General features: G+C 47.3%; 1 protein-coding gene and 1 long non-coding RNA gene across 2 annotated transcripts in view; one reads left to right on the top strand and one right to left on the bottom strand.

The window, feature by feature from the left end:
• Positions 1-14,553, bottom strand: part of Sh3yl1 (SH3 and SYLF domain containing 1) — a 30,269-nt gene extending 15,716 nt beyond the window's left edge. Inside the window, exons 1-2 of the mRNA XM_003464994.5 lie at positions 13,984-14,553; positions 2,150-2,260 (exon numbers count right to left, since the gene is read on the bottom strand). Coding sequence (XP_003465042.2) covers positions 2,150-2,260; position 13,984 — 112 coding nt within the window. The 5' untranslated portion in view covers positions 13,985-14,553. The remainder of the gene's footprint in view (positions 1-2,149; positions 2,261-13,983) is intronic.
• Positions 3,013-5,730, top strand: LOC111755475 (uncharacterized). The gene is made up of 2 exons (XR_002790029.2): positions 3,013-3,454; positions 5,390-5,730. It is a non-coding gene; the product is annotated as an uncharacterized LOC111755475 (long non-coding RNA).
• Positions 14,554-14,589: the final 36 nt, after the last annotated feature.

Raw genomic sequence — 14,589 nt, 5'->3', positions numbered from 1 at the left:
GTGCTGATGTAACTGCATGGAAATGTGCTCTTTGAGGCTAAAACAAATTAGATGAGTTTGCGATGTGAAAATAAAACGTAAAGCTGTTTTTGGAGGTGTTTCTGAACAGAACTTGTCCACAGCGCTAATATGACAGGAATATAAGTGACAAGCAGTCTTTAATGACTTTTGCTTTGGTGAGGTAAACGTTAAAGTACGAAATAACAAAAGCAATATATCACATTCTGCACAAAACCATTCTGTGCTCCTCACTGGATCTTCCTGCTGCCCTTGTTATGGTGTGAGCATCAAACGGTGGAGACCAGCAGGTTCTGTCCCCTGTCCTTGGCAACATGCTCAAGGGAAGAGGCACCCAATGGGGATAGGGGCCTGGCTCGTGATGCTTCTTGGTGCTTTCTCGACAGTGCTGCCTGGAGTTTACCTGGTGGATCGTGTGCTCAGGACATCCTTGGACGGGATGCTCTTCACAGGACAATCAGAAGATGCTCTTCTTTACTCTTCATTTGCATTTGTTCACAATTAATGAGAAGACTCTGTTCCTGAGCCTTCATTTGCATATAGCAAGTAGCCAACCAAGTGTTTTTGACAGAAGAGTACATATAGGGCCAGAAGATTTATTTATATGAAAGAGAGATAACATTTTAGGTACAAAAAGGGATGGCTTTCCCTTATCCTTGGGCACTGGGAGCCCTTTTACCAGCCTGGACTCACCTGGAGGTGAATTTCTTTTCTGTCTTCAACAAATACACACCCTCTATGCCTTTTCAGTGTGTCTTGTTTGGGACTCCAAGGACCTAGGAAGAAGCCCTCAAGGACCCTCTACTTGGTAACAAGTAGCAGCTGATACCAAGTTCTCTGCCAGGTGTCCAGTAAAGTCACCTTTGACATGAAAACAGCACAAGTTGACTATTTCAGAACCCAGCCTAGTCAGCTGATGCAGGGCTATTTCCCCAGATTCTAACCTGGACAAAGGCCTGTCTGTTTCATCTTCTGAAGCACTGTATCCAACACTCTCTATTTCAGAAAAATCGGATGCATCAGACAAGTCTTCAGCCAACAAGTGTTTGAGAACACAGATTGAAAGGGTTTTGGCCCAGACAGGACTCTGTAGCCAGGAAAGCCTCAACCGGAACCAGGAAGCTCCTATCTCCCCCGCCCCTAGGAATTTACCTGTGATGCCATCTTCCCGCCCCTGAGAATTTACCTATGGCGCCAAACCCTGGACCAATGGGCTACCCATGCATCCCTAATGCCCCCTTAGGTTCCACCCCAAACCGAGGCTACTTACATACTCCTCCCCTCCCCATGTGTCCGCTAGAGAGATCACCGGACTCCAGCGGTGGAGGGTACCTGTCATCTCTCTCCATGTTCTCAGAATAAAGGCCTCTTTTTGTTTTATACTTCTCATCTTTTGGAAATACTTTTCATTTTTTGGAAATAATCCTATCACAGATGACATCACACATAGGAATGCTCCACTGTCTAGGAGTAGGCCTTTTCAGTGATCAAGAATTACTGTATTTTATAAGTGGAAATACCACTCTCACACACACAGAATGCTTAGGGAAAAAATGGAATGGGTCAAACGGAACAGTGTGTTTTTTGTTTCCAAAGACTGTGGCCATACTAGAGTCATGTAAAAATAACAATGCAAGCAAAACAATTCATGGCAAGCTTTGGCTGCAAAGTTAAAGCCTTCACCTGAGTTAACTCAGAGTAACCCTGAGGCTTCTAACACCACTCCTGAGCATTCTTGGGGATAAGATTTGTTTGTGAGACAAGCTGGTGAGTCTGCAGGATTCCCTTACACACAGCAAGAGTGATGAAAGGACAGGAGAACTGAGGCAAACTGTTTCGGAACAGGGCCAGGGCCCAGGGCCCAAGGCACCACAGGAGGCAGAGGCAGGAGGGTTGGCTCCTGCCCTCAGCTCTAACCTGCATGTGGCCCCGAGGGTGACTTGGGATGGAAGGGATGCCTGGATGGCTCTGAGGTAAGAGGCTGGCTATGTAGTAGCTCCATCTGCATGCTGATGCCAGCATCCAGCCTACTCTCACCTCCACCCCCACCCCTGCATCAGCTGCCTGCAGAGAAATCCTCAGGAATGCAGAAAGCAGCTTAGAAAACAAAAACAGGCAGCCCTTTACCTACCAGGGATGATCTTGTCAGGTCCATTTCTCGAAGTTATTTCTGTGAATTCTCTTAATATTTTAGCAGCCTTCTTTGCTTCTGACTTCAGATTCGAAGGTATAGGGTTATTCACTGAAAGATATTTTTCAAAAGACATTTTAACGAAAAAGTAAATAGAAGTTAGGATAGGAGGAAAATGTTCAAATGGGGAGGAACAAGAGAGAGGAGAGGGGGAAAGAAAGAAGGGAAAAGAGAAAAGCAGCTTTGTAAATGGGGAGGGGAGGGGGTTGAAAGGAGGGTAAGAGGAGGAAAATCAAGTTACAAATTCTCTATGATACATGTGATCATTACATATTTCTAAAATGTACCAATAAAATCTAATTTAAAAAGTTAGAAATTTACTGCCATTTCATTTTTCTCAGACACAATCTAGTAGTAATAAATTATAACCCACCAGACAAAACCAGAAAGTACTTGAAAGTCCTCAGTTATTGGCTATTTCATCATTATTTTCTGACAACATCCAATCTATTCAGGTTGGAAACATGAAACCCTCAAAATATCAGAAATCATAAAGTCATGGAGTCCTATAGGGATCATAAGCAAAACTGGTCCAGCCTCCCCATGATGTATCTGAAAGGGTTTTTGCCCAGGCCGGTACTGTAGCGGGTAAAGCCATGAAGCTCCTATCTCCCCCACCCTTAGAAATTGCCTTTGGCGCCAAACTAAGACCAATGGGCTACCTGTACATCCCTAATGCCCCCTTGGGTTCCACCCCAAGCCGAGGCTACTTATGTGCCTCACTCCATGTGTTCCACGGAGAGATTGCCGGCCCGGGGTACAGATGCCATGCCCCAGGGGGTCGGGGGTGTCTCTCCCCGCATTCCCAAAATAAAGGTTATTTATATTTCATACTTCTTATCTTTTCAGCAGCCGCCAGTCCTCCTCCTCCTTCCCCCCACAGTTCTGTCAGTATCTTCTCCTGGTAAGGAACTCACCTGAACACTAGTAAACAATCTAGAACATATAATATCCATTAAATACAAGCGGCTGTTCCCACTGGAGATGTCTGCGCTGGCTGCAGGCAGACTCATATAAGGGAAAGGATGAGACACCAGGAAGTGAGTGGTTACTATAGGAACACAAGCTGGCTGGATCCTGGGAGTGTTTTCCTCCTCCATAGCAGCTTTGTGGCCTGCTGGGGAAAGTGGGCTATTTCTCAGACAAGGAATCTGATCAGAAGAGCCTGGAAGGCCCAGAGGCTGTGATGTGGAACCTGGTGAGGACCACGGCTGGGGATTCACTTCTGAGTCCATCTAGTCACAGGTATGTTTTCCCATTTCTGCTCATTTCTGGTACAGTGTGAGGGCTGCTGGATGCTGGGACTGTCACCATGTTGAGGGTCTTGGTTCTGCTTCTCCATCCAGAGTGTGTGACAGACAGCACATGACACCTCCGAGGCTGCTGTCCCCTTGTGTGGAGCCCCAGGCCCTCTGCTTTGGCCTAGCTGTGCTCTTGAGACAGCACAGTGAGTGGCAGTGGGGCTTCCAGAAGGAGGTCCCCTTGAGCCCAGGGAGTGTGATCTACTTGGGGAAAGGGTCTCTGCCAGCATAATTCAGTTACAATCTTGATTACTCATCTGGGTCCTGATCCAGTGAGGAGCACCACAGCCCCACTGCAGGAGACAGAGGAGAAGGCACAGAGTGGGCAGCCCAGGCACAGCCACTTACATAAAGGGTCCCGGCAGACCCTGCGCTGGGAGGGGGAGCCAGCCGGAGCCACAGTTCCTGCTTATTCAAAATTAGGGGTCTTGTCTGGGTGGTAACCTGGAGAGACTGAAAACCTGACATTATTTTGTTGTCCCTGCTTTTATCTACAATGGTAAAAATGAAGAGTAGCGACAAACAAGAAAACTCTCAGAAGCATGTAATTTTCATAGCAGGAAGGAATTTTAAGAAAACCATTTAAATGATGCCAATTGCCTAATATCTTCTAGAATTTTCTTCTTAATGCTTTCATTATACAGTTTGAATCTAGAAGATCTTTGTATATGTTTTTATTTTGAGACAGGGTTATACTATGTACCTCAGGCTGGTCTTAAACTCATAACCCTCCTGCCTTAATCTCTGGGGTGCCAGGATTGCAAGCAGGCCATCACACCTAGCTAGATTCACAGGGTCTTAAAAATACTCTGAGTAAGGAACATCAGGCCTTTAAAATACTTTTTATGGAGGTGGGCTTTAGTGCTGATATTATAGGCAGCTAAGTTAGATAGAAATTAATCAATCGGAGAGAGATGGATCTCTCAAAGAGGTCAGCAGAAAAAGGCATCAGAATTCTGGTGAGGCGCATCTGTCAAAGGCCAAGCCTCAAAATAAAGAAGTAGTGATCAGACCTACACACCCCTACGGGATAAGCAGTATACTATAATTGGTATCACCTGGTCCGGTAAACGCCATACAGACATCAGCCACCAGCTAGATGACCAGAGCACCTGGACCCACCCTTTCCCCAAAATCCCTTTGCTCTTTCCACGTACCCTTGCTATGTGACCTGCTTCCCTACCGGATAAATATCAGCTAAGTGGCTATACTCATAATCTCATTGGCTGATTATAGTTTGGCCATGTTATACTGGCCTTGGGATTCTGCTCTACAAAATATTCTTAGAGAAGTGGCCTCAGGGACACCCACTTTCAGGTTTCTCCTGTTTCTTGGGACCTAACTCTAATAAATCTTTCCCACTGTTAACCTCTGTCTTTCCTTGGAATTCATTCTTTGATTTCTGGGGACACAGCATATCTGATATCCGGCAGGCTGGGAGATATATTTTCTCCCTATCAGTGATGTCAAGTAGTACACTAATGATGGAACACTGTTCATTTAGAAAGAATAGCAATCAAGAAAGAAAAAATAGTAAGGGATACTTCCAGGTTCCCGCTTACCAAGATCTTACTGTATTTGTACAGTTGACAGATTTTTTTTTTTAATCAGTACTGGGGATCGAACTCATGACCATGCGCTTGCAAGGCAGGCTCTTATGCCGCTGAGCTAAATCCCCAGCCCACAGTTGATAGATTTTGAAAACTTAGGTGGGGCTGGGCTTCTTTTCTGTTTTGATTGCTAAGTGGAAGACAAGACTGAGCTGGACCAAGGAGAATAGAACTAGAAAACTGCCTAATGCTAACTCGTGTTTATGAGGGGAATGTGTCGACTTTCTGTGTGGTACAGCTAGCTTTTCCTGTTTCCCTGCTTCTTGTAGGTACCCAAGGTGAGGACGCACAGCTAGTGCCATCAGCAGCATGTCTGCCTCTCTGTCATAGCATCACAGTGTGGGGCTGTCCCAGGCGGCAGCTGCCCGGGGGATCATGAGTCACTTCTGTGCCAAGACAGTGGCAATGTGGGGCATCTCCTTACCACCTTTCCTGCCACTTGCTGGGTAAAGAACCTTGCGGGCAGGGCCACAGTGGAAGGACAAGACCCTTTTCCCACATTAGGAGACAACCAACCAAAGACTGGGACTACACTAAGCAGGGAAACTCAAGGCCTTGCCAAAGAGCAAGCTATACCCTACGTCAGTGAGTATTAAAGTTTAAAGAAATATTTCTCAGCATTATTTGCCCAAGAAGAAAGAAGAGAAAGTATTCATAACTTTCATTTTTTACCTTAGGCCTAGATTTGATTAGGTTTTTTTTAATCTGCATTCTTATCAGTTTGGAGGTGGAAAAATGAATACAACAAATCAAATATGATTATCTTATATGTTAATATTTTACCCCTGATTCTATAGTACTCATAACATACTATTTGCAAGTCCTTCTAAAAAAGCTGAAACTTTGGCTTTGCTTTTCCCGAGTGTTGCAAGGATAACAGGATTATAGTCCTTGCCATTCCAAGTTCTCCCAGCACCACACACGCCATACTGCAGACTTACGTCCTGTACCTCCCTCCAGGACCCTGCTTCCCCTGCTCTGTCTGCCCAGAGTGGTGCTGATCTATCTATACCCACATGAGAGGTGTAACATGGACAGACTAGGTGGGGAGTCTGACATAAGGACGTTAATTATGGCAAAAGACCAGAGAAACGGTGTCACTGTTTCAGGCAGGACAGGCTTGGAAGCCTGAACCCCCACAGGACAGTGCAGCTCTAGTGGTATGGCCTGGGGGCTCCCATGCAGGTGGTCAGCACCAAGGCAGGTGAGTTTGGGCCCTGCTGAGCCAGGACCTGACATTTGCGGGGAGAGGTCCAAAGTCTGCCCAAAGTCTGAGAGCCTAATCCTTGATCTGTCATACAAGGTCCCCAAGCCTGTGCTGACTTTAAGGGCTCCTGTTTACCCTAGAGTTGTGTGGCCTGCACTCTGGAAGGGAGAGGCAGCAATTCAGAACTGGCCTGACAGGGCTGGCTGGCCTCCATCCAGGCCACCAGGTGCCACAGCCACCCTTGCTCCACCACTCAGATTAACTGAAAGGAAGACGTACTGTGTTTGCTGGAGAATTACTCTAAAGAAGGGCAGCGACAACTGACTTTGTGTTCTACTCAATGCAGACAGAGCTGAGCCTCTTGGTAGTGAGGCGGGCACTGCACCTACCTAGCCAGCAGATAGTGTAGGAAGCACTTGAGCAGTACAGTGGGCAGGCAGTGTGGTCCCTGCTTCCAGTCATAGAGGAAACTAAACCTAAGGCACAGATCTTTGGCTTTAATTGAAAAGTGGAGGGAAGCAGCAAAGGGCTGCAGCTCAGGTAGCACCCAATCCAGGGGTGCAAAGGTGGAAGCCAGCTTCCGATGGTTAGCCAGCGGGCAGGGGTCCAGTGTCCCAGCTCTGCAGTCCTCATCACTGAGGGTGGTCTCCTTTCCAGGAAAGGACTGTATATGGGTGTCTTCCTCAGGTGGGCTCCATTTTTCCTGGGATCTCAGAGGACACGGGTTCAGGACAATGACTGGGACTTTAGGGTACAGCTGAAGGTCCTTGGAAATCCCCTATCCTGATGTCCCCAGTCTTAGAAGGGGTTGAGATTATATACATTTAGTGTTAATCAACTTTGTTTTGTCAATCCCTACAATGAGACTCCCTAAATGATTAACATATCCATATGCAGAGCTCAAATGGGATTCGACTCAATAGTATAAGGTAAGCAAGGATAAAAAAATGGTCAAGCTCTGGTCTGCTTTTAGTTACCCATTGGGCATCTGTAGACCCAAGTGAAGAGTCACAGTTCATAGCAAAAATGGCTTTTAACGCCCTATCTCAGAAAAAACATGCTTTTAATGAGCAGCAGGTGTTGTAGTCAGGGATTACAAGGAGACCAATTACATTACAGGACACATCATTTATAGCATTATTTTACAAAAGGTCACCCAAAAAATAAAACACAAAAGAAAGAGTTCAGGAAATCTGTCCACACACTAAGACCCAAAGAATCCAGATGAAGGCTGGGAGCCCATGCCAACATCCTGCATGAGTCCATCTGAGGACCTAGAGCCCATAACAATGACTCATGCAAGTTTGTTTCAAGGATCTGCACCGGGAAGGCCTAAAAGCCAGTGACCGAAGCTAGAAAGTCTGTGTCAGTGGGGTGAAGGATCTGTGCCAGCAGGCTGAGGAATCTGTACTGGAGCTAGGAAGCAAAGCTCAAAGTTAGAACCAAAGCTCCCCTGAAAAGTACCAGTCATCCTCAGTGACAACAAGATCCCAAGGGTGACGATGAGAACAACCAACTTCATATTAGGAAGCCAGCATGACGAGCTTCTCCTGGAGAATGAATACCACACACCTTCCCCTCTAGAGCCAGGAAGTGATGCTCAAAGTAAGGACCAGAGCTCCCCCAAAGTGAACCACAGCCATTCTCAGTGACAACAAGGTCTGAAGCTCCTCTGATGACAAGAACAGCCAAGTTTATATCAGGAAAGAAGCTCAGCTAGCTCCTCCTCGTGAACCCATGACAACAGGAAAACCAAGACCACCAAACGACAACCTTTTCTCCAGGTCTCCTTTTATGCTGGCAGCAGTCTTCAGTTGGACCATCCACACTCAGCACCATGCTGATTCAGGTAGACTGGTATTGTTGACCACCAGTTTTTAATCCACCACAGTAGGTGAGGACCCAGGAATCTGCCTGTCTCCCGTCATATGGTAGTCCCTGACTATGTAGTAACTGTGTCAGAACCATACTTTGGTTTGGGTGATACAACCGATCATGGAAGTTTATCCTTTCTCTTGTTAAAGGAGTGCCAACACAAAAATCCTAAACTTCCCTTCTGGCCTGTAAGGTCTGTATGTGTGGCATCTGACCCTTTGCAGATAAAGATGTGACCTTTTAACCTGCCCAACTGTGACCCACCCTTAGTACCACAGGACAGATCTACAGGTCCTGCAGGTAACCCCCACTGGGGGACCATTCCAGAAGTGTGCTGGCCGGCCCTAGGTGACCTAGGGCCCCCCTCTGCCTCCAGGGCTGAGCTTCCACCCAGCTGCACCCAAATTGGCCACCCAGAAGCCTGGAAAACAACCTACTTCTGGTGTAAGCAGAAGAGGGAGACACTTCATTATTAATAACCTCCAAAATCTAGCACCACTCTGGGTGTCACAGGTGTTGCCTGGTCCTCAGGGCCATCCCTCCTCTTCGACTGTGTCTCAGATACCCGCCTCTGCTCCTAGAGCTTGGGGGCACCCCAGCCTTCTGCTGTGTTTACTATCCTAAACATCCCTTGCTTCCAAGCTGGGCAATCTCAGAAAACAGGATTTCATCACCTGACCCTCTATGTTTCACCATGTTGAGATGCTGAGCCTGCACCTTGGGCCAAATCACTACCACGTGTGCACAAGTATGTGTGGGTGTTCACAGGTGGGGTGCAGTGCACATGTTGGTGTGTGTGCACAAGCACAGGATTTGCATGTAAGTGTGGTGTGTGCACCAGCATGCATGCATGTGTGGTGTGCATGTGGGGGGATGTATGCTAATATTTCCAACACACACAAGAATGCTGGATGTGCAGTAAGGGTTCAGTAAATATTTGTTACATGGATGAAGCATCTGTGTTGCATGGGGAATGAAAGGTTGAAACCTTGTGATGACTGGTTCACATGGTGGATTTAAGGGGAAAATGGGCTGAGGAATGGCAAAGTTTCCAGCTCCCCAGACTCTGAGAGAGGCCAGAGCTGAGGAGTGGCACAGCCCCAGCAGGGAGCACTGTGGTCCCTACCTTACATGTGTGCTGGATGAGGAGGCTGGGCTTCAGGGCATCTGCACCCCATAAGCTTCATGCAGCCTAGGAGGCACCCAGAACTCCAATGCTATGTATAGAAAGAACCCTGCTATTGTGCAGGGCCAGATATCAGATCTTCAAAAGCCACAGAATCACTTGGTATCCTTTGGTTTGATGACTATGAGAACAGGCTAAGCTCATCCCGGTGGGCACAGTAGTAGGCACCTGTGTCAACCCACCCCCTTCCAGGGCGGGAGGGGTCAAGCTTCACAGAAACAAGGGCTCAGGGACAGTTGGTGTATTTCTGCCATTGAGGTTTGTGATCCTGAGACAGAGGTCAGAGGATTCCAGGACAAAGGGCAGGAGTTCTCCTGGGCCTTAACTCAAGACCTGAGACCGATGAAGCTATGGTGAGTATCCCTTCCTCCCTCACTTTCGGACCAAAATCCAGAACCTCACTGAAACCAGTATTGCCCACAGTGTTTCCAGTAAACCAGATGAGAAGATGAAACTTGGGGATCATCACTGAGGGACTCCTGGGCCCTGGACCTGTTATTCATTAAAATCTAATAGTAAATGTTTTTCTGAGACAGTCAGGGACTTACAGCTGATTTTGCTAAAAACAGCGACTCTGCTCTTGTGCCCAGATGCCCAAGGGATAACTAAGCAGGATAAACTTGGCATCTCTGCATGCAGGGAGCCTAAATGTGCCAATAGAAGGTTTAATAGCCCTAAATTTAACTAACATATCTCATCCTTTTTTAAGATGGACACCAAGAGGCTTTACAAGATTGTTCAAATACCAGCTTTCACTCCTTAAAAAATGTCTCCAGTCATTGTCTTGAGCTTGCAGTCACCCTGGATTTCTGCAAAACCAAGGTCTTGAGGGCTCCAAATAAAAGCAAATTGCTCCAGGGAACCAAAGTGCCCCTTGAGTCATTAGGGGTCTCTTTGGAGCTGCAAAACTGGACTGAGAACGTGATCAACTTGACCCCTGCCTACCTCATCAGCCCTTCAAAAGCCATGCCTGGTCCTTTGCTATGGGCAGTCTGCTCTTCATCAGGGTTGGGACCCTTAGCTCCCCAAGCTGACCTCCCTTCCTTTTCTTTTATTTTCCAGTGAAGCTGCTGCTGATGCCTCACTTTTAATTTCCATTACCATGGAAACAGAGAACCGATATGCTCCTCTATCTTTTTTTCTTTCTTCCCTGGCACCGATCCCTTCCACCGTAAGCCATGTACCCTTCTAAGCCAGAACTGTGCTTTTCACTCGTCACCATGTCCCAGACCACCTGGCTCAAAGATTCTGGAGTATGCTGAGCTGGGTCACATGGCTGCAGTGGAAATGTGTTTACTGTGCCGCTGAGTATCCAGGCTATTTAGGAAGCACTGTGCTCGTAGCACCCGGAATGGGGGTAGGCTGACCCTTCTGTGATACTGGCAGAGCCTCATGACACTTGGCTACAAGATTTGTCTCCACAGGGGAGTCTGAGAGTACGAGTGTCAGTCAGCAGAGCATTAGACAGGGCAGAGAGAGAAACAGCACTTTGGGGTCATCCTAAACTTAGACTAGCCCTGGCTTCAAATTCCTCCCGGGGCTGGGGATTTAGCTCAGTGGCATAAGTGCCTGCCTTGTAAGCAGGCAGTCGTGAGTTCAATCCCTGGTACTGATAAAAACAAAAAAGACAAAAAAAAATTTCTCCCATTGAGAATATCCTTGTCCATTAAAGCCACTTTCGAACAGATTTTCTGACACACACAACTGAAACAGAGTACACAAGACAGAGATGGTATCCACAAAGACTTTCCATTTAGAACTTTCTCAGCTGAGTCACATTAGACCAGTCACACAAGAAAATTCTACAGTTAAGAGTTGTTGGGCAAACAGGCTGACCAGGGGAAGGTCACAGCTGAGATGCCAACTGTGTGGGAAAGCTCCTGGCTCATGTACCTGTGGACTAGAGCTTCCCAGCTGCCAGTGCCACCTCTCGGACGGTGGCTGCTGAGAAGCCCAGTCAGGGTGAGGTGAACTCCAGGGAGCAGCAGGGATGCTATCAAACTTCCCATACCTGCTCACAGTTCCACACGGCAGGTTTGTCAGAACAAAAACAGATGAAAAAGTGAGAAATAAGCCTGACAACCTGTCCTTGGCATCCAATCACTACTCACCCACTTTTCCAATACTGTGCCACAAGGGGTACAGAGCACAGCCCCCCAGGGGTGCAGTCACATCCTTTAACTTCATGTCACTCATGGAGTCTAAACTGTCTTGCATTCTGAGCAAATTCCTGAAAGCAAATTGTCGATAAATATTCAAATCTCTTCCTAGAAGAAAGCTGTCTACCAAACCTCAAGCTAAGAAGTTCACATGTATTGCTTTAAAAGCAATTAAAATATTTGAAATTTATTACATGTATACTAAAACTTTCCTTAAAAATTAAGAACAGTTTCTAAAATACTGGGAAGAATTTTTCCCCCTCTTTTTTTTCTTCTTCTTCCTTTTTTTTTTTTTGTAATGAGGATCGAACTCATGACTTCGTGTTTGCCTAGCAGGCACTTAATGCTGCTGAGCTAAACCCCCAGCCTTTCCGTGTCTTTTTGAGACAGGATCCCACTGTGTAGTTCAGGGAGGCCTTAAACTCACTATATAGCCCATGATGGCCTCAAACTTGCAGTGATTCTCCTACTTCAGCCTCTAGAGTGCTGGAATGACAGGCATGCACCACTGCGCCCTGTGTATGCAAAGAAATCTTACAAGGAATTGCCAGCAGGTAAGAACACTGATCTGCAGGATGTGGGCAGTCTCCATGTCCACCAAGCTCAGAAGCAATGCCCATCAATCAGGCGGTCCCCTTCTACCTTCACTGAGTTAAGTATACTGAAACTTTCCTTCCATTAATAAGCATTCATTATATGGTTTTCTTTAACAGGTGCTAAACTATGAAAGGGGTATCTAAAGGAAAAGTAAGCTTAGAAATGATTTTCCAAAGCTCCGTTAATCACTGTTGCATTTTACAATTTGCAGGAAATGGAGGTTACTTTGCTAAAATGACAAAATCCCATCCAAGATCAAAGGCAGTAGAATGCTGAAGATACACCGTATTTAGAACAAGTTGATTAAATTTTCACCAAAGCAAAAGAAACTTCATTGAACATATCGAGAGACTAGGAAAGGTACCTTTCTCAATAAGCACAGTTTTGAAAACTGCTGCCTGACAGCTACTGGCTCTGTTGCTCAGAGAACATCGGTCCACTTCCTTTGTTTTAAGAAGTCAGAGCCAGTGTCCTTGGTCACATCACTAATCTGCTACACTGAAACTGCCAACCACACTGGCCCTCTGAACACTAACCTTTCTGTGGTCTGTACCTTCACTACAGGCTGATACCTGCTCCCTAGTCTCCCCAGCTCAGGTGAGATCTTGTCTCAGGGTAGGACCACACAGGTCACTCTGGTCCAAACATCTAAAAACAGACTATCCTGGAGGATAGATCTTGAATGGTTTTAGGGCTACATCTTCTCATGATGCCATTGCAAATAAGCTAACAACCACCATCTAGCAGCCACAGGGCACAACAGTTTCACTCTATCAGCTTTAAAAAAAAAATTTCAGTACCAAATCCTTATTTCCAAATAGTGAGACATCTCCTGGGAAGAAAGATTTCCTAAACAGAATTAAAGTACCAAATCATTCTGGACAAGCAGAGTGGCAGTATGAATTCATCTTAGAGAAATTTTATTTAAACTCAGCATTGGTGAATTCATAACCAATTCTCTTCAAAACTCGATACAAACAGGATGAAGGTTCTCACTCGTGATTACTTTAACCACCAACACAGCAACTCACAAACAATCCTACACTGCTTAGGAATTTCAATAACAGGCCAGCCAGGTGGCTAAACAGCACTTTAACCAGAGACCTGTTATTCTCAGAACTCTTGTGTGCAGATTTCCAGAGTAACTCATGATTAATCCAAACATTTCCTCTCCTCACTGAAACACCTAGGTGAGCAAGAATTCAGGACAGGTAAGCTGTGTAAGCAAAGGACGGTCTGCCTGCTCTCCTGGACAGGCTATTTTTGGCCACTCACCCTTTGCTGATAGGTTGGCCCTTTTCAGTCATCCAGCTGCGCTGGAGCAGGGGCCGTGGCCACACTCAAATATTTGTTGAAAGAAAGTAAAACTGACATATTTTCAGCCAGCAAGAAAATCCCATTTCCCCACTGTTAATAATCAATGCAACCAATGCAGAACACTTTCAAACTTTAAGACAGAATAACCATCCCATCATCGCGACAAAAGAGGCCAGGCAGGTGGAATCCCTGCCGGGGTTGCGGTCTAAACGTGAGCCTTTCGGGCTTTGCAGCGAAGGTGTCGCCCCTGCCCACGTGAACGCCACGGATCACAACGCGGCGACCTGAGAACAGAGTTCAAAGAATCGCTGCTTTTAGAAAACATAAAATGAATTTCAACTCTGGAAATTCGAAACGCAGGAGTTTTCCTAACAAGGTGTTGGGGTCCGGTCCGGAAACTGTCAGTTTCCGATTCTGATATAAAGAGAAGCGACCAGGTGGGCGCGATCGTGTCCCCGGCCCTGCTGGCCTCTTCGAGGGGCCCGCAACCCGGACCGCCCCTGCCACGATCCAGATACTCACTCGCACCCAACCGCTCCGCGCCGCCGCCGCACACCTGCCAGGAAGTGGAAGGACGGCTTCGGGCCCGCCTCCCGGGGCGGGGCGCCGGCCAGCCGCGCACCTGACCAGGTGAGCAGCAGTTGTCCCCTCAGGTGCTGCCCCAGGCAGACACCGGCCCTGCGCATCTTCCAGAACGCGACCTCCTTGTCCCTACTCCGGCGTCCCAAACACCCGATCTCCTAAGTCGAGAAAGCCCGCTCGCCCCCCGGCATCGCGCCCAGTAGACTGTGCCCGGTAGACTCTAGAGCCTACGCATCCGGGCCGCGGCGGGTAGAGCAGGTGGGGTCCTATGGCCTGGCTCCAGGGGCTCACGAACCCGCCCTCTGGCCACGCCCCTAAGAGGTGGGGCTGGTGCGAAGACACGCCTCCCTGTGATTAGCCACGCCCTCCAACTCTGCCCTCCTTGACCCCACCCTGCTTTAGGATAGGAGACTGGGAACCCGTCTCCTATCCTATCTTGTCTGATGTGAAATGAGTCAAGACCCCGACCCTTCAGGCCTCTCCCCGCTCTTCAAATGATTGACATCTCTATTCCTCCAAGCTTTCAACTACTCGGGGCCCTGCCTC

This window comes from Cavia porcellus, unplaced genomic scaffold (genome assembly GCF_034190915.1).
Source record: "Cavia porcellus strain 051 isolate PalLab524CR breed Dunkin Hartley unplaced genomic scaffold, mCavPor4.1 scaffold_8, whole genome shotgun sequence".
NCBI lineage: Eukaryota > Metazoa > Chordata > Mammalia > Rodentia > Caviidae > Cavia > Cavia porcellus.
Note: the sequence above shows the minus strand (reverse complement) of the source record. Positions and strands in the feature narration are given on the sequence as shown.